At 47.5% G+C, this 19,547-nt stretch overlaps 1 protein-coding gene across 1 annotated transcript in view; it reads right to left on the bottom strand.

Moving 5' to 3' along the window:
• The window catches only part of CDH3 (cadherin 3), a 51,391-nt gene that overhangs the window by 3,681 nt on the left and 28,163 nt on the right, over positions 1–19,547 (bottom strand). Inside the window, exons 3-13 of the mRNA XM_032284266.1 lie at positions 17,637–17,722; positions 15,541–15,684; positions 15,163–15,318; positions 14,913–15,057; positions 13,885–14,060; positions 12,733–12,861; positions 11,364–11,549; positions 8,711–8,952; positions 8,167–8,312; positions 6,586–6,810; positions 2,357–2,563 (exon numbers count right to left, since the gene is read on the bottom strand). Of these exons, the coding sequence (XP_032140157.1) occupies positions 2,357–2,563; positions 6,586–6,810; positions 8,167–8,312; positions 8,711–8,952; positions 11,364–11,549; positions 12,733–12,861; positions 13,885–14,060; positions 14,913–15,057; positions 15,163–15,318; positions 15,541–15,684; positions 17,637–17,722 (1,842 nt within the window). The remainder of the gene's footprint in view (positions 1–2,356; positions 2,564–6,585; positions 6,811–8,166; positions 8,313–8,710; positions 8,953–11,363; positions 11,550–12,732; positions 12,862–13,884; positions 14,061–14,912; positions 15,058–15,162; positions 15,319–15,540; positions 15,685–17,636; positions 17,723–19,547) is intronic.

Here is a 19,547-nt window from a genome sequence, read left to right as displayed (position 1 = left end):
TTTTTTTTTTTGAGATGGAGTCTCACTCTGTCACCCAGGCTGGAGTGCAATGGCAGGAGCTGGGCTCACTGCAACCTCCACCTCCCAGGTTCAAGTGATTCTCCTGCCTCAGTCTCCTGAGTATCTGGGACTACAGATGCCCACTACCATGCCCAGCTAATTTTAATATTTTTATTATTTTTATGTATTTATTTTTTGAGACAGTCTTGCTCTGTCACCCAGGCTGGACTGCAGTGGCGTGATCTCAAATTTTTGTATTTTGAGTAGAGATAGGGTTTTACCATGTTGGCCAGGCTGGTCTCTAACTCCTGACCTCAGGTGATCTGCCCACCTCAGCCTCCCAAAGTGCTGGGATTACAGGTGTGAGCCACTGCGCCCAGCCCCGGTGTTGGAATTTTAAGAGAGCCTGGCTTCAGTGATGTGGTCTGAAAAGCTGGTGGGCTATTTGGACATGGGGGACTGGCAAGCTGGCTCCTGGCTGTCTTCTGTCATGCCTACAGACAGTTAATCCTACATCAAGAGGGGACCCTCTAACCATCTCTCTATGGCAGTTGGATGTAAAAGCACACACTTGCAGTTCAGGAGCATTACTTTTTTGCCTGCTGATGGAACCACTGTCCGTCTCTGGCCAGACAAAACAGACCCAACCTTCCTTGGGAGTCCATGGGTTGTAAGGATGCACACGCACGTGGGATAGACCATAACCTCTCCCCTCTGAGAGGAGGCAAGATGCAAAGTGAACTTCTCTGAACCCAGGACTAACTGCCTCCACTTCAACTGGCCTGGTAAGTCTCCTCCCACAGTCCTTCCCTAACCAGCAAATGGACACGCCATGTTTCTCCTTGCTTAAGCTGAAAGTCTTGCAATCATCGATGGCTCTTACCCTCATTCCACACATCAATCTGAAGGGACTCTACCTTGAAACATGACCACCTCTGACCACCTCAGTGCTGAGCCTCCAATCACCTTCTTACACCTGGATTATGGCAACAGCCTCCTAAATCATCTCCCTGCCTCCACCTTCGCCCCCATATAGTCTGCTCAGCAGGAATCTTGCAAAACTTAAGTCAAATCACATTACTCCTCCACTCAAAACTTTCTGATAATTTTTGGTTCTACCCAAAGTCCTCAAAATGCCTATGAGGCTTGGCACCTCTCTGACCTCATTTCCTATTTTTTTTTTTTTTTGAGACAGAGTCTCGCTCTGTCGCCAGGCTTGAGTATAGTGGCACGATCTTGGTTCACTGCAACCTCTGCCTCCCGGGTTCAAGCAATTCTCCTGCCTCAGCCTCCCGAGCAGCTGGGACTACAGGCACGCACTACCACGCCCAGCTAATTTTTGTATTTTTTAGTAGAGATGGGGTTTCATTATGTTGGCCAGGATGGTCTCGATCTCTTGACCTCCTGATCCGCCTGCCTCGGCCTCCCAAAGTGCTGGGATTACAGGTGTGAGCCACTGCACCCGGGCGAGAGCGTGTTCTTGTATTCATGTGATTGATCTCTGACTGACGATGTATGTTGTCTATGTTAGGACCAAGTCAAAAGGTGGAAAAAGCAACTGTGATAGTTCTATCTTTAGAGCCAAGGAATTCATTTTTAACTAAACATTTGCTCCCACAAGAGCAGTAATTTGCAAAGTCTAGCATGTATCAGAATGCCCTGGGGGCTTGTTAACATGTAGATTACTGGGTTCTATCCCTAAATTTCTTAATCAGTAAGTCTGGAGCAGGACCTGAGAATTTGCCTTTCTAATAATAGTGAATTCTGGTGATACTAATGCTGTCGGTATATAACCACCCTTTCAGAACCACTGTGCAGGCCTCCAGATGACCTGCTGGCAGGGTGAAGTCTGTTTGCTCACCACTGTATCCCCAAAGCCTGGAACATTCCACAAGCCCCAGAAAGACCTATTGATTGACACTCCTAGAATTAAGAGTTTAAGGAGTAGGCCAGGCACAGTGGTTCACACTTGTAATCCCAGCACTTTGGGAGGACAAGGTGGGTGGATTGCTTGAGACCAGGAATTCGAGGCCTACCTGGGCAACATAGTGAGGCCCCCTATCTACAAAAAATACAAAAATGAGCTGGGTGTGGTGGCCTACACCTGTAGTCTCAGCTACCTGGGAGGCTAAGATGGGAGGATCACTTGAGCCTGGGAGGCAGAAGTTGCAGCGAGCCAAGATCATGCCACTGCACTCCAGCCTGGGGGCTACAGAGTGAGACCATGTCTAAAAAAATGTTTAAGAGTAGATGGGCAATGTGGGTAGCCTGTTAGTTCCAGAAGTTGAAGTTCAAGGTGGAATCCAGTCTTTCGACTCCTTCATCCTCAGAGAGGGGGCGGGTGCCTGGTACTCACTCAGCAGAGCCAGGACAGCCCCCAGCACAGGGAGAATGAAACCCCCCTTCCAGGGACCAGAGCAGGTATCCACACGGCCGTGGCAGTCGCACACGGTGGCCCTGATCACCGTCAGCTGCTCCTTGTTGCCGTGGTCAGACAGAGTAAGGTGCACGTCATATTTGTCCTGCTTCAGGAACTTCTTCAGGGACAAGGCCACTGTGTCATCTGGAGTGAACAGATCATTGATTAGCCACGAGATACCATGAGTGCAGGGATCTGAGTATACCATGAGTCAAGTTTGAGAATACAGCCTCCACAAGTGGGCAATGGGGAGAAATACACAAGCACACTTTGGAAAACAGCAGTAAAAGCTGATCTTCGGCTAAATCAAAATTCACCATAATGAAAAGGATTATTGGGATAAAAAAACTAATTCATCATTTTACTTTTAAAAAATCTACAATCACAGTATTTTTAAAACATGAAGTTTTAAAAGCCATGTTATGCAAGACCAATAACTTCTCTGCATCACTGGCTGCTATACTGTTCTTTGCCTCAAAAAGAATATTCTTCCTAAAACATAGCTAACCCAATCTTTTTTTTTTTTTTTTTTAAGTAAAAAGAAGGTTATTAAGAAAATAAAGAAATAAAGAATGGCTACACCATAGGCAGAACAGCCAATAGCTAACCCAGTCTTATATGAAATACCCATATTTCCAAGTAAGCATTCAATTTTTTTTATTTTATTTTTTTTCCGAGACGGAGTCTTGCTCTGTCACCCAGACTGGAGTGCAGTGGTATGATCTCAGCTCACTGCAACCTCTGCCTCTTGGGCTCAAGTGATTCTCCTGCCCCAGTCTCTCAAGTAGCTGGGACTACAGGTTTGCGCCACCATGCCCAACTAGCTTTTGTATTTTTAGCAGAGGTGGTTTTTGTGCCAAGCTGGTGTTGAGTTCCTGACCTCAGGTGATCTGCCCTCCTCAGCCTCCCAAAGTGTTGGAATTACAGGCGTGAGCCACCGTCCCAGGCTGCATTCAATTATTAATAAAACTAAATGCACATGACTTGGTTATGTAAGTGCTAATGTCAGGCAGATCGGATCAGATGCTAACCTCTGTTATCACAGCATTAGTGATCACACAAGTGCAGGATGCCAGAAATGAGGCTGCAGCAGGCATTGGGCTAACCGGCCTTCCAAGGCCCAGGGGGTGGCAGGCTAACCACAGAGCAGAAGCAAAGTCCAGCCTAGCTTGCACACTGGGCACCACTCTGGGGAGACCGAGTGGCAATCCCAGAGTGGAGAGGGGGCTCTGTGTGTGGGGGATGAATATAGTATCAGCAGCCTCTCTGAAGAAAGGCCTTTGGTTTAGACTCAACCTTTGCAAGAAGGGAGCTGTTAGCCTGAGTGGAAGTTTTTTCATCATGCAGGATTTCATCATGCAGCATTGCGGGTTTCTACCACTAAATGCCAGTAGTGCCCCCAATCACTTGGGCAATCAAAAACAACCCCTAAGTTTCTACCCCACCCACCCCCAGGCTTGCCAGCCTATCTCAGCACAGACTTCAAGTTTTTTCAGTTAAAATGCTCTGCACTCTCACTGAGCTCCTCTGAGTCAAAGGGCCGGAAGGGAGAATCCACTGTCCCTATTTAGTGGCAGGAGACAGAGACAGCTCTCCAGGCTGAACAACTAGTCTACCATGCGGAGCAGCCAACATGGGGTTTATGTCCGTAAAACGTCTCTAACCATCCTGTAAGGCTGATTTCTCAGTTGTTGATGACGACGGCAGTGGTGACTAAATGGACACTAAGTGCCAGGCCCTATCCTGATCCTCACCATAACTTTAAGAGGTAGGAACTGCTGTTATCCTCATTTTATAAATGCAGAAATCGAGGCTTAGGGGGTTGAGAGAACTAGCCTGAAGTCACATGGGGTAGAGTCTGGATTAATTTCCCTGACAATAGGACAAGGACAGATAGAAAAATGACATTAAAGCCAAGAACCAGGTTATCAATACTGTTATAGTTATTAGTAACATTGGGTTTTGGCCATAATGCTTATGCTTTTTTTTTTTTTTTTTTTGAGACGGAGTTTTGCTCTTGCCACCCAGACTGGAGTGCAATGGTGGAATTTTGCTCTGCCTCCCAGGTTTAAGCAATTCTTCCACCTCAGCTTCCACAGTAGCTGGGATTACAGGTGCCTGCCACCATGTAGTAGAGACAGGGTTTCGTCATGTTAGCCAGGCTGGTCTCGAACTCCTGACCTCAGGTGATCCGCCTGCTTTGGCCTTCCGAAGTGCTGGGATTATAGGCGTGAGCCACCACACATGGCCAACCATAATGCTTATGCTTTGCCAGAGCCTACCTGCAACTGTTGTTGGAAAATAATGGCGTTAAAGATGGCTGCTCGCATCTACTGAGCAGTGATATACCAGACAAGGTGCTTTTCCTGTATTCACTGATTTAATCTTTACAATAACTGTATGGAACGTAGGTACAAATATGGGCCACATCCTACAGATAAGGAAACTGAGACACAGTGAAGTTTAGAAACTACTCATAGTCAAAAGGCTGGTAAGTGGAGGAGTCAGGTCTTTAATCAAGGCAATCTGGCTCCAGAGTTTAAGCTCTTAGACGGTATACACAAAGGAGACAAAAATGGCTTCTAGACTACAGGGAGGTGACAGCATACCAACTTGGGCTCCCCAAGGGAAAGGTGCTGGATATAGACACCTAGATCACAGGAATCACAAATCAGATAATGTGGTGTCTAAAGCAGGTTTCCTGAGTCATTTCTGGACTGCGCTTAGCAGCAATAGAAATTGCTGTTCAGTTTCTTTGGGCAGAATCTAAAGGCAGAGATTCCCCATTTCCCATCTGGGGGAACTCCAGCCCCAAGAGTAAAGGGGAAACATTTTACACCAGGGTGAGACAGTGTTCCTGCAGGGGCCTCATAGGCACATGGGGCTGGAACCACCTTTCTCATCACCCTGGGTCCTCACCCACTCAATGCCAGTAAGACCTGTCTTTGGTTCTCATGACAACTGAAAGCAATCACTGAACACTGAGAACCTTGGAGCTGGTGGATCGGAAAGAGGTAGAACAAGGAGGTGGATGGCAGTTTTGCCACCTGTGAGCTGACAGGGGCTCTAGAGTCAAAGCCTGACTTCAACTTCTACTACTTACCACTCTCTGCCTTCGGGCATGCTATTTAACCTCTCTAAGCCCACACTTTCAGCTGTGAATAGGGAACAGAATACTGACTCACAGAGTTTGGTAGAAAAATTAAATAAGGAAAACAAGAAAAAGCATTTTGTATTTCATCAGAGTTCAAACAATGGTAGGCAGCAGCACACCCTGGTGAGTAAGACTGCCTAGATTAAAATCCTGGTAGGCCATGTGGTGGCTCTCACTTGTAAATCTCAGCACTTTGGGAGGCTGAGGTGGGATGATCACCTGAAGTCAGGAGTTCAAGACCAGCCTGATCAACATGGCAAACACATGTCTCTACTAAAAAATAAAAAATCAGCCAGACATGGTGACAAGCACCTGGAATTCCAGCTACTCAGGAAGCTGAGGCAGGGATTACTGCTTGAACCCAGGAGGTAGAGGTTGCCCTGGGCTGAGATTGTGCCACTGCACTCCAGTCTGGGAGACAGAGTGAGATGCCATCTCAAAAAAAAAAAAAAAAATCCTGGTGACATTATTTTTAAAGTCATAATGCTTCTGGCAAGATACTTCGGCTTCTGTAAGCCTTGTTTTCTTCATCTGTAAAATGGGTGTGTGTGCGTGCGTGCATGAGTGTGTGTGTGTATATGTGAGAGACAAAGAGAAAGAGAGAGATACCTGCTCACAGGCTGCTGTGAGGATGAAGGAATCTAACCTATGCAGAGCATATGAAGTAGACCTGGCCACAGTCAGCGTGCTCAGTGAGTGTTGGCTACCATCACTGTGCTGGAGTCCTGACTCTATGTGACATGGGAGAGGTCACTCCCTCCCTCCCTCCTGAGGCCTCAGTTTTTCCATCTACACAGGAAGGTGGTTGGGCTAGAATGGTCTTTTAGGGTTCCTATGGAATTCCAAAGGCCTCTACCAGGTTAATCAATAGCATCTGAGTGAGGTTCCTGAGGAGATCATTGCCTCCATGCTCCACAAGATGCTAGATGCGAAAGTGTGCGGAATCCTGGTGTGCGACAGATGCCCACCAGTGGGGCTGGCACCCACCCGCTACCACCACACACTCAGGTACCTTTCTTGTTGACCTTTGCTGTCCAGTAGATGTCCGAGTCATGTGTGAGCTGGGCCTGGAAAGGGGAGGTGTGGGGGAACAGGTCCTTGTCCGTGATGTTCAGCACCTGGGGCTCAGGGCTTTGGTTGCAGATCATGATCTGACGGGGCTCAGGGACTGGGCCATGGTCGTTGACATCAGTCAGTGTTAGCAGGAGGGTTCCCGTCCCAGTGGTGGGCGGACTTCCTGTTCATAGTAACACATATGATGAGCTCCCTGGGCCCTACCCAGTCAGCCTCAGAGAGGCTCCTGTTTACCGCCCAGCTCTCACCTCTCAAGAGCTTCCTGGCCCTTGCTTCAATCCATGGCACCTACATGCCAACTGGGCTTCATTCTCATTTCGGTCCACAGCAGACATTACTAACTGCTCATGGCACAGTTGCAGCCACTTCACCCGGGCAGCCACTATAACTACAAAGCGAAACCTACTGGCTACCTCACGGCTACTCCAGTGTTTGTAGATCAGCTGCAGGGAAGCCTCCCTTCACAGCCCTGCTGCAAGCTCTTACCTTCCTGCAGGTCCTGGTTCATGACGTGTCAAGCAGGGGTGACAACTACATTATAACCCCCCATCTGTCATGGTGTGATGACTAATCGGTTATGGCACTGTCCAGTCAGCCCCTAGCAATCAATCACAAGGGAAAACTGACGGCTAATTCAGGACTCAGTAAACCAAAAACTAAGGCTGAAAGGACTCTCCTAACTCTGATTGTTTGTTTGTTTGTTTATTTATTTATTTATCTATCTATCTATCTATCTATTTAGAGACAGTTTTGTTCTGTTGCCCAGGCTGGAGTGCGGTGGCACAATTTTGGCTCACAGCAAACTCCGCCCCCTGGGTTCAAGTGATTCTCATGCCTCAGCCTCCTGAGTAGCTGAGACTACAGGCATGTGTCACCACACTCAGCTAATTTTTTACTTTTTAGTAGAGACAGGGTTTTGCCATGTTGACCAGGCTGGTCTTGAACTCCTGACCTCAGGTGATTTGCTGGCCTCAGCCTCCTACAGTGCAGGCATTATGGGCTTGAGCTACCATGCCTGGTCTATAATTCTTATTTTTAAATTTTTTGTAGAGATGGGGTCTCTGTATGTTTCTCAAGTCAGTCTTGTACTCCTAGGCTCAAGTGATCCTCCTGCCTAGGCCACTCAAAGTGCTGGGATTATAGGCCTGAGCCACCACACTTGTCTCCCTCCCAATTCTTGGGTTTTAGGGAAATTGGAATCCTAAGAGAAGTCTTTAAAAGACTCCTCTGAGGGCTGGGCGCGGTGGCTCACGCCTGTAATCCCAGCATTCTGGGAGGCTGAGGCAGGTGGATGACAAGGTCAGGAGTTTGAGATCAGCCTGGCCAACATGGTAAAACCCTGTCTCTTAAAAAAAAAAAAAAAAGACTCCTCTGAAAGACCCCTTTGACCATCTGGATTGGTTTGCAAATAGCCCTCCCTGACACCATACCCTGCCTGTGGAGGGAACATGCTGTGCTGTGTCATGTGACCTGAAAACCAAAAGTGGCCCTTGTGGGAGGGCTGGGAGGATGCTCTCACCATTGTCCGTGGCCAAGACCATGACTTCATAGATGTTGTTCCTCACAAACTGCTCATCCTCACGGTCTAGGGTACCTGCAGCAGTGACCTGCCCACTATCTGGGTCCATGGCTAGCCACCCTGCTGGATCTCTCAGGATGCGGTAGCTGAAGAGAAAAAGTTGAGATCAGTCACATCCAGAATATTTAGAATTCAGATGTTGTCATTCAAGGCCTCCTCATACCAATTGGTGGATGGCCTCTGGGCTCCTAAGCAGGATCATATGGAAAATGTACCTTGCCCATCAATGGAGGCCTAAAGTAGCAGATGCAGGGGTCCCAGCAGAGGTACATGACAGAGTGAGAAATACCTGCCCTTGAACCCCTGTTCAGTCTTCAGTCTCAAAGAGAGTAGGAAGAGGAGGACCTACGCAGGAGGGATATTCCTATTTAACAATCTCTATGGTAACCAGAACAAATGCTGGCCATAATAACCCACCCACCCAACATACCCATGTATGTTGCTCACTGAGCCCAGCTCCTCACTGAGCCCAGCTCCTGAGTACCTGATCTTCTGATTCTCCTTGTCAGGGTCTTGCGCAGTGTAGACACACACAGGGTCCCCAATGGAGATGCCCTCCTGGACCTCAACAACTTTGGAAGGTGGGACAAACACAGGTGCCTCATTCACATCCTCCACGTGGACCACTATGGTGGCTGTGGAGGTTGGGAGCTTCAGCACAAGGGGAGCCTCATTGGTGACTTCAACGTACAGGGTGTGCTGGTTTTTGGACTCAAAATCCAAACCCTAGGAGAGAAGGGAACAAGGACCTGGACCAGCATTTTGAGAGGAGGCTCTGTGCAGTACAGCTAAGATGTCAGAAGAGCCAATACTGAGGGGCTTGAGGCCCCCACTAGCAACAGTGCTGCCCCTTCCCTGTCCCATATACACTCCTGTGTTTCCTCAGTGCACATCTAAGGGGGCCTCTCAGACCATCCTAAAGGTAACTGTATTAATAAGCCCTAGAGTACCGATTCCAAGTGGAGTGGTGGAGATGTTTGAGAAAATTGAGGGGCCTGGCGCTGTGGCTCATGACTATCATCCCAGCACTTTGGGAGGCCAAGGCCAGCGGATCCCTTGAGACCAGGAGTTCAAGAACAGCCTGGGCAACATGGAGAGGCCCAGTTTCTACAAAAATACAAATATCAGCTGGACATGGTGATGCATGCCTGTAGCTTCATCTACTTGGGAGGCTGAAATGGGTGGATCATTTGAGCCCAGGAGGTTGAGGCTGCAGTGAGCCAAGACTGTGCCACTGCACTCCAGCCTGGGTTGATATACCAAGACTCAAAACAATACAAAACAAAACAAAATTGTGGAAGCATTTCTAGTTGCCATAATGACGGGATACCACTGGCATTTACAGGCTGGGGCAGGGATGCTGTGTCCCAGAGTCAGAATGTTACAGACATGATGAGCTGTCCCATATCCCATGTGACTTGTCAATATCCCATGGACATTGATATGCTCCTGGATGTGAAAAATCTGTTTAATATTATTAGAGGCCAGAAAGGGTTTACATATAAGCCAAGTTTTTGTGTGGTTTTGGTATATACTGCATTTTCCAGGAATGTGACTACTGAGGGGAGGTCGTATTTTAATTTGTTCAGGACTTTCCCAAGAGTTGCTTCTTCACTGTTCTGAAGACATCAACACGACTTGCAGTGGGAGCTGCCAGGATAACACAGTGTCTGCCGCTACATTTGGATGATTCTACAAATGGATGTGGGGAACTGATCATTTAGTTATGCTTTCTAGTATAGTTGTGCCCAAAATTTTACATACCAAAGTATCTTATATTCAGTAACTTTTTTGTACAGTTTTTAATTTTTGAGACAGGATCTTGGTCTGTCACCTAGGCTGGAATGCAGTCGCTTGATTATGGCTTACTGCAGCCTTGACCTTCTGGGCTCAAGTGATCTTCCGACTTCAGCCTCTTGGGTAGCTGGGACTACAGGCATGTGCCACTGCACTCAGCTAATTTTTTAAGACAGAGTCTCACTCTGTCACCCAGGCTGGAGTGTGGCAGCACAATCTTGGCTCACTGCAACCTCCACCTCCTGGGATAAAGTGATTCTTCTGACTCAGCCTCCCTAGTAGCTGGGACTACGGGAGCATGCCACCACACCCAGCTAATTTTTGTATTTTTAGTAGAGATGGGGTTTCAACATGATGGCCAGGCTGGTCTCAAACTCTTGACCTGAGGTGATCCACCCACCTCAGCCTCCCAAAGTGCTGGGATTACAGGCATGAGCCACCACGCCCAGCCCCAGCTAACTTTTTGTACTTTTAGCATAGACAGGATTTCTCCATGTTGCCCAGGCTGAATTTTTTTTAGTTAGGACATTCTCTATTTCTAGTTATATTATAAAGGAACTTCATTTCACATCATTTAACAATGTCAAAGTAGCATTATAAAGTATTCTTGCAGAAAAGGGGACAGCAAACCCCAGTCTTTAAAATATTATTATTTTATACCCTGCTTCTTATACCATTCTTCATAGTAAACCAGGAAGTAAAGAAACTGATGCCCTATCTTCTTCTTCTTCTTCTTCTTTTTTTTAGTACTGATGAGATCTCGCTTAACCAGGCTGATCTCAAACTCCTGGCCTCAAGTGATCCTCCTACCTCAGCCTCCTAAGGTGCTGGGATTACAGGTGTGAGCCACTGTGCCCAGTCTTATGCAGACTTTTGGACCCAATGCATGTCCTATACCCCAATAAAAACAAAAATACACACACACAAGAGACTTTTTAAGAGGTAAGAGTGTGCAAAAGTACTATGTGATTTAAAACATTATCTAAACACCTAGACATGAGTTTTAGAGTAAATGCAAAGTTAACATGGATTGCAATAAAATGGACCCTCTACGTGAGACTGATTTGGGGTGGCCACCGGAAACTGGTCTGGGAGGAGGCTTCACTGATCTGCTTCAATTAGATCAGTGACTCTCACCTATTTATGAGGTGGGCTCCTGGGTAAGATTTAGTTTGAACAAAGAGACTCCTCAACACAAGAGTGGTAGAACAGCATTGGGAGCCACTGGGCTGGTATGATTCCTGGTGACTAGCCCATGGTAGGCAGTGGCTCCTTGTCCTGAAGGCTGCAGACCTGACTGCCCCAGGTATAGCCATTGTCTAAACCCCGAACTGACTCACCTTCCTGGTTGTCAGGATGCCCTGGTTGCTCTCTGGGTGGGTGGTGATGATAAAATGGTCCTCGTCGTCACCGCCCACAATGCGGTAGGTGGCACACCACGCTGGTGAGTTGAGGGCGTCCAGATCAGTGACTGTCAGCCTCTGCACCTCATGGCCCACTGCATTCTCAGACACATGGGCCTCATACTGTCAGTGTGAGAAGCACAGAGCTATCAGAGCAGAGACAATGACTGTCCCACTCCAGGGGTTGGGAAGCCTCCATCCAACCTCAGGGGATCCCCATGCCTTTATCCTTTCCTTGACCACCCACCCACTTTGAGGGGTTTCAGGGTACACACAGCCACAGGATGTCCCCAGCATCAGCCTCATAGCTACTGGCACAGACCACACCAATCCTGCACCTGCTTTCCCTATACGCAGGGGCCTGAGGTTCCAGAATCTCACTGGTTTGCATGCCTAAGCCCCCGCAACGTGTAGCTACCTATCCAGTTGAAATCAGAGTAATAAGGAAGAAGGGCTAGGTGCCTGAATTGGCTGGAGCACTGAACAGGAATTTTTTTAGACAGAATTTTTTCTGGGACAGGTGACAAAGTCTGGAAAATCAGTTGTTCAGACACTTTTTTTTTTTTTTTTTTTTGAGACAGTCTCCCTCTGCCACTCAGGCTGGAGTGCAGTGGTGCAATCTCGGCTCACTGCAACTCCACCTCCCAGGCTCAAGCAATCCTCATGCCTCAGCTTCCCAACTAGCTGGGACTACAGGCATGCATCACTGCACCTAGTTAAGTTTTTTGTTTTTCATAGAGATGGGGTTTTGCCATATTGGCCAGGCTGGTCTTCAACTCCTGGCCTCAAGTGATCTGCCTGCCTTGGCCTCCCAAAGTGCTGGGATTACAGGTGTCAGCCACTGTGCTTGGCCTCATTACAAATTTTTAATCAGCCCTAACTAATATTCAGAGCTGTCTAAAGATGGAATTGGGAGGACGTGACTGGCACCTTGACTGGCACTGAGTCCTCTGCCTTGGAGGTGCACAAGCATTCACTGGGAAAAGATGGGCAGGTGTAGGTACGAGGCAAATATATTTTCATATCAACAAAGATTTTCATATCGAGCACTTATTTTCAGGCATCGTGTTAAGAAACATACATAGATTATTTTACTTGAAACTCAGAACAATGCAGTAGGTATTATCTCCTTTCCACAGATTAGGAAATGGGGCACAGAGAGGTTAGGTAGTTTTCCTAAGGTCACACAGCCACAGTGCTGGGACTGGTATTTGAAACAATATAGACTGGTTCCAGTGTTTCCTCAGAAAGGCAAACCTTGGTCCTTTGTTATCTGATGAGGGACTGAGTGAGGAAGCAGCATTACCTTCTGGGGGTCAAACACGGGAGCGTTGTCATTGGCATCGAGGATCTCCACTATTGCCACCCCTGTGGTGGTGGAGCCGTCCCCATCCATGTCTGTGGCCTGGATGGTCAGTGTGTACTCAGGGACTTTCTGGGGAGAGGGAGAGGAGAGGAGAAGCCCATTGTGGGTTCAGTCTGAAGGGTCCCTCCCCTGAGCTCCAGGAAGCACTGGCTCAGGGGTGTGTTGATACAGAGGAGTGTCTCTCCCTATCATAATGCTGACTCCTTCACCACCCCTTGCCCACTGCCAGGAGAACAGATGCAGAGGGTGTTGTTGGAAAGGGAACCACAGATCCAAACAGTTCTCCTGGACCTGTGCTAGGAAAGCCTGGCATTGCCCCCTGACCCTTGACTGCTCCAGAACGAGTTTTTTTTTTTTTTTCTTTTTTCATGCAGAACGAGTTTTGTTTTTGTTTTTGAGACAGGGTCTCGCCCTGTCGCCCAGGTTGGAGGGGTATGATGTTGGGTCACTGCAACCTCCTCCTCCCAGGTTCAAGTGATTTTCCTGCCTCAGTCTCCCAAGTAGGATTACAGGTGCCTGCCACTATGCTCAGCTAATTTTTGTATTTTTAGCAGAGATGGGGTTTCACCATGTTGGCCAGGCTGGTCTTGAATTCCTGACCTCAAGTGATCCTCCTGCCTCAGCCTCCCAAAGTGTTGGGATTACAGGCATGAGCCACCATGCCTGGCCTCAGGACAAGAGTTTTGAGTGAAGATTTGGGTAAAGGGATTAATTAGGAAGCAGGCAGCAACTCCAGTATCCATGGAGCTAATTCTACTTTGTGGCACACAAGGGACCAATTTGGGTAATGTGCACACTAAGTGAGCCACTCTAGGAGGAAATGAGAAAACCTACAGAAAATACCAAAAGCAGGCATTTTACAGCTGCCTCCCAGCCCTGGAGGAGATTTAACGAGATTGGCTGGCAGCAGGCCACGGACCCAAGGGAGCCAGGAGCATCTGCATGTGAACACAGCAGCAGCCATCTCAGCTGATGTGGGTCCTCATTGTTCTGCCTTGGGCTTTGTGGGCAGGGACAGGAGTTTCTGCTGTCAGAGTCAGACCCCGCCTGGGCAAGTCTGGGTAGACAGCACTTTCCATAAGGGCCACTCACTTCCCGGTCCAGGCCACTGGAGATGACACTGATGGTGCCTGTGCTCCGGTGAATGGTGAACATGAGGTCGTGTGGATCCTTTGGTTCTTGGCTATGGATGGAATAAGCAACCACCCCATTGTAGGTGTTCATGGCATCATCCTCATCTGTGGCTGTCACCTGCATCACAGAAGTACCTGGAAAGAAAGGTGAGTATCTTTTTCTTCCAGCTCCAACTCCAGCCCTGTCTACTTCTAGAACTCTTTTTGTGTGTATGTAAGTCTCGCTCTGTCACCCAGGTTGGAGTGCAATGGTGCGATCTCGGCTCACTGCAAACTCTGCCTCCTGTGTTCAAGTGATTCTCCTGTCTCAGCCTCCCAAGTAGCTGGGATTACAGGTGCCCGCCACCATGCCCAGCTAATTTTTTTGTATTTTTAGTAGACACAGGATTTCACCATGTTGGCCCAGCTGGTCTTAAACTCCTGATCTGCCCGCCTTGGCCTCCCGAAGTTCTAGGGTTACAGGCATGAGTCACTATGCCCAGCCTCCATTAGCCACGTTCTAACACTTCTAGTCTGCTATGTTCCCTGTGGCTGCCATGCACTCAAGAGACTTGTGTTAGGTGCTTTGTATTACGTAAGTTTGCACATGGTATTTCTAATCTTCAGCACTCTTCAAGGTTGATATTATTCCCATTTTTAGATGTGAGAATTGCGGCTCAGAGGTCAAGAACATGCCCAGGATCACAGCCAGTAAAAAGGCAAAGCCAAGACTCAAATCTAGGTCTTTGAAGCTCCAAAGCTAGTGGCTCCCAAGCTTGGCTGATCGTCTGAAGCTGTGGGGAAAATTTCAAATATACGGATTCCAGAGCTCTGCTCCAGGATCATTCTTATTCAGGAACCTTGGGATAGAAGGGGCGAATCTGGATTTTTAAGTAGACCCCAGGTAATCTGATACACAGCCAAGGAAATCAGGTATGGTGGGATCTTCTAGCATTTAAGGGTGTGAGCCCAGTAGCCCCAGAGCAGTCCCCTTTCCAATCCTCTTACCTGGCAGGACCCCCTCTAAGACACTCCCTCGGAAGATGTCCTGGGTGAACTTGGGCTTGTGGTCATTTTGGTCAGTCACGATGATGGAGATGTTCATGGGGTGCTCCACTGAGGAACCGTTCTCTGACACAGCATAGCCAAAGAGCTGTGGGGTACACAGCTCTGGGATCAGCCTGGTGCCACCCACCTCACCAGGCCTAGGACCCCGCTTCTGAGGAGATATTTACAGTAAACACTAAAGGCTACTTGCCTCATACTTGGCAATCTCCTCCCGGTCCAGTGGCTTATTCAGCAACAACCAGCCTGTCTCCTTCTCCACAGCGAAGACACCCTCAGGGGGGCTATCTGCCCCTGGCCCCGTGATGCTGTAGAAAATCTTGGTGTCTCTATCTTTATTAGACTTGAGCTGGAGGAAAAAGAAAATGGCAGCTGACAAAGTAACAGATATCCCATGACTGTGACAAAGAATCCTCTGTGAAGAGGGACACTGCCATAGTAGAATCTGCTCACATATGAGAGGTTTTCCTCTCTAGGACCCCATATTCAGTAGCAAGAAATATCACATGCAGGCTTTTGGATGGGGATTCCTGCAGCCACCAATGACTCCCAGGAGAAGGCACAGTCCTACCTGAGTCAGCCTCTGAGGGAAAGGACCCTTGCCATTTTCAGGGACAGATATTGGAGCAACCACCCATTCTCTCTTGTGCCTTCGTAAGATATGTTTGGATGGGAAGATCTTCGATGACTTCCTTTCCTTCAGTGACTTTCTTTCCTGCAAAGAGAGAAACCCCTTAAACCAGAGGTGCAAATAGCTGGGACACATTCAACATCCTCTCATCTGTAAGAGTTAAAGGTAGCTGGGCATGGTAGCTCACACCTATATTCCCAGCACTTTGGGAGGATCACTTGAGCCCAGGAGATCGAGACCAGCCTGGGCAAGATGGTGAGACCCTATGTTAAATTTAAAAAAAGAGTTAAGGGTGAGGAGATCTAGATGGGCCTATTATTGCAAGGGAAACTGGGTGTTTACTTAGAGAGGAGGACCAGTGAAATATACTACAGCATATCTACCTAGTGGAATACTATGCAGCTCTAAAAATAAGAATAAGTATGCTCTCTATGTGCCAACAGGGAAAGATCTTTTTTTCTCTTTTTTTGAGATGGAGTCTCGCTCTGTCACCCAGGCTGGAGTGCAGTGGTGCAGTCTCACTATGACCTCTGCCTCTTAGGCTCAAGCGATTCTCCTGCCTCAGCCTCCTAAGCAGCTGGGATTACAGGCATGTGCCACCACACCCGCTAATTTTTGTATTTTTAGTAGAGACAGAGTTTCACCATATTGGTCAGGCTGGTCTCAAACTCATGACTTCAAGTGATCCACCTTCCTTGGCCTCCCAAAGTGCTGGGGTAACAGGCATGAGCCACCATGCCCAGCCTGATCTTTGATATATGTTGTCAAATGAAAATATTAAGGTATAGGGCAGCTTAATATAGTTTATTATTTCATTTAAAAAACACATTGTGCTTAATACATGCCAGGCACTGTTTCACCTTTTGTGTAAAAGGGTAGGAAATAAGACCCTATAGTCATATTTTCTTATACATGGATGAAGTCTGGGAGAATACAGAAAAAACTAATATTGGGAAGAGGGTAGACATTGGGCTGATATACTGGTAAGTAGAAAAATAAAGGTACAGACATGTGAACAGTATCCTAGCTTTTGCATAAGAGGGAAAATAATCGTTTTTTTTTTGTTGTTGTTGTTTGGTTTTTTTTTGAGACAGAGCCTTGCTCTGTCTCCCAGGCTAGTGTGCAAAGGCGTGATCTCGGTTCACCGCAACCTCGGCCTCCCAGGTTCAAGCGATTCTCCTGCCTCAGCCTCCTGAGTAGCTGAGATTCCAGGTGCGCACCACCATGCCCGGCTAATTTTTCTATTTTTGGTAGAGACGGGGTTTCACCATGTTGGTCAGGTTGGTCTCAAACTCCTGACCTCGTGATCCCTCGCCTGCCTCGGCCTCTCAAAGTGCTAGGATTACAGGCGTGAGCCACCACACCCAGCCCAAAATTCCGTTTATATATACATATATACGAAATAGATAACATGTAAAATATAAACATGTAACACATATAAGTATAGACTATATATAAACTCTGGAAGGAAAGAGATTGGGAATTGTCATTAACTGTCTTCTATCGGAGGGGTGAAGAGGGCTTTAGGCAAATGGAAGCAAACAAGGGGAGATTATTTATTGTACAGCTTATTAATACTTTTTATGTTTGAACCACATGGCTATATTAGCCACTTAAAAATTAAAACAAACTGTGGCCAAGCACCACAGGTGCCTCTTCCTTGAGGCTCATGGAATTGGCAGGCCTGTATTTAGAACTGCCTTCAGTTGGGGTTTACATGGATGATAAGGGAAGGAAGTGAAGGGAGGTGGGAGAGGGAATCTAAGGGGCCTAGTACACTGGGTGATTACTCACAAGGCAGCTCGTGGCTCTGCTAGCCTGACCTCAGGCACCGCTGCTGTGTAGCTGCAAGCACTACCCCCCTTAGATCAGTGCTCACGCCCAAGCTGTGGGTAGCTGAGGACTAATACTAGCTCCTCTGAAGGGTTGACTTGGTTCACAATGGCCACAGCAACCAAGTGCTCCTGGCCAGCAGCAGTCTGGGCATGCACAGAGAACATCTTTCTTTTGTCCTGCAGGTGGACATGGTGTTTTACCTGGACTGTCCCGCCATTCAGCACAGTGAAGTCGTCATTATCAGTGTTAAACAGAGCTGGCTCTTGCCCATGGCAGCCCATGAATACTGTGGGGAAGGGGAAAAGAGAGTATTAGGAAGGCAGGAATATTCTGGAAGTTGCTCCAGGAAACAAGATTGACAAGAGTCCCCTGACTGGATCAAGGAGTGTCATCAAGTGGCTGAAGAAGGGGGACTTGGCTTACTTCCTTTGACCAGCAGTGTGACTAACACAAGTTTCAGATGAGGCTTACGAGTTTGGTTTTGAGAGGGAAGATTGCCTCGTGGTCAGTTTGTGGGCCAAATTCCTCTTTGTTTATGAGCCCAGAGGACCCAATATCATAGACATTCAGGGACATTAGCCCCAGGTGGTCTCATGTGACATGAGGTTGACTAAAGTCATAGTTAAAGGCAGAAGATTTTCTGAAAGCCACCAGTCTATATATTTACACATAATATATATATACCCACACAGATCACTGAGTCAACTTTTGGCTGTTTTAGTTCATTTCACTCCTTCTGAATCCCCCCCTGCTTGGTTACTCTTTCAACAAGCACTCTGAGTTAGTAACCACCATTCACCAGCTAGAGGTGAATTTCTTTTTTTTTTTTTTTTGAGGTGGAGTCTTACTCTGTCTCCCAGGCTGGAATGCGGTGGCGCAATCTCGGCTCACTGCAACCTCTGCCTCCTGGGTTCAAGCGATTCTCCTGCCTCAGCCTGAGTAGCTGGGATTACAGGTGCATGCCACCATGCCCAGCTAATTTTTGTATTCTTATTAGAGACAGGGTTTCACTATGTTGGTCAGGCTGGTCTCGAACTCCTGACCTCATGATCTGCCTGCCTCAGCCTCCCAAAGTGCTGGGATTACAGGCATGAGCCACTGCGCCTGGCCTAGAGGAGAATTTCATCCTTGCAGCTCTGCTACCAGGGTAGGTATTATCCCCCCCCTTTTTTTTTTCTTTCTAGACAAAGTCTTGCTCTGTCACCTCTGCTGAAGTGCAGTGACACGATCTCAGCTCATTGCAACCTCTGCCTCCTAGGTTCAAGCGATTCTCCTGCCTCAGTTCCCTCAGTAGCCAGGATTACAGGCGAGTGCCACCACACCCAGCTAATTTCTGTTTTTTTCAGTAGAGACAGGGTTTCACCACGTTGGCCAGGCTGGTCTCAAATTCCTGACCTCAGGTGATCTACCTGCCTTGGCCTCCCAAAGTGCTGGGATTACAGATGTAAACCACTGCACCTGGCCTCTACACAAATTTTTTAAAAATTAGCTGGGCGTGGTGGTATGCACCTGTCCCAGCAATGTGAGAGAATCAGGTGGGAGAATCATTTGAGCCCATGAGTTTGAAGCTGCAATGAGCCATGACTGCACCACCATACTCCAGCAAGACTCCTATCTCTTAAAAATAAAAACAATAGAATTTACCAGGGGCTAGAGATAGAGAGAAGGGAGGGAGCTAGTATCTAATGACTAAAGAGTACAGAGTTTCTGTGGGAATGATGGAAAAGCTCTGGAGATAGATAACGGCAATGCTGCACAACACTGGGAATGGACTAAGTGCCACTGAATTCTTTACTTAAAAATGTTTTAAATGGTCAACGTTATGTTATGCCATTTTAACACACACACAAACAAAAGTCTGATATGGGAGGACAATCACTCTGGAAAACAATTTAGCAGTACAAATTGATATATGAACTCCCGAAGATCCAGCAATTCCACTGTGATGTGCAGACCCAACAAAAATACACTAGCCAAAACATATGTATTATAAGGTTCTTAACAGCACTATTCATAATAGCTAAACCGGAATCAGCCCAAACGTCCATCAAGGGAGAATGGGTAGAAACACTGTGGTATATTCACACAATGAAGTGAACGAACCACAAGGA

Source organism: Sapajus apella, unplaced genomic scaffold, assembly GCF_009761245.1.
Source record: "Sapajus apella isolate SASKATOON/1434 unplaced genomic scaffold, GSC_monkey_1.0 scaffold15, whole genome shotgun sequence".
In the NCBI taxonomy this organism is placed as follows: Eukaryota; Metazoa; Chordata; class Mammalia; order Primates; family Cebidae; genus Sapajus; species Sapajus apella.
The sequence above is the reverse complement of the archived record's forward strand: the minus strand, read 5'-3'. Positions and strand labels throughout refer to the sequence as shown.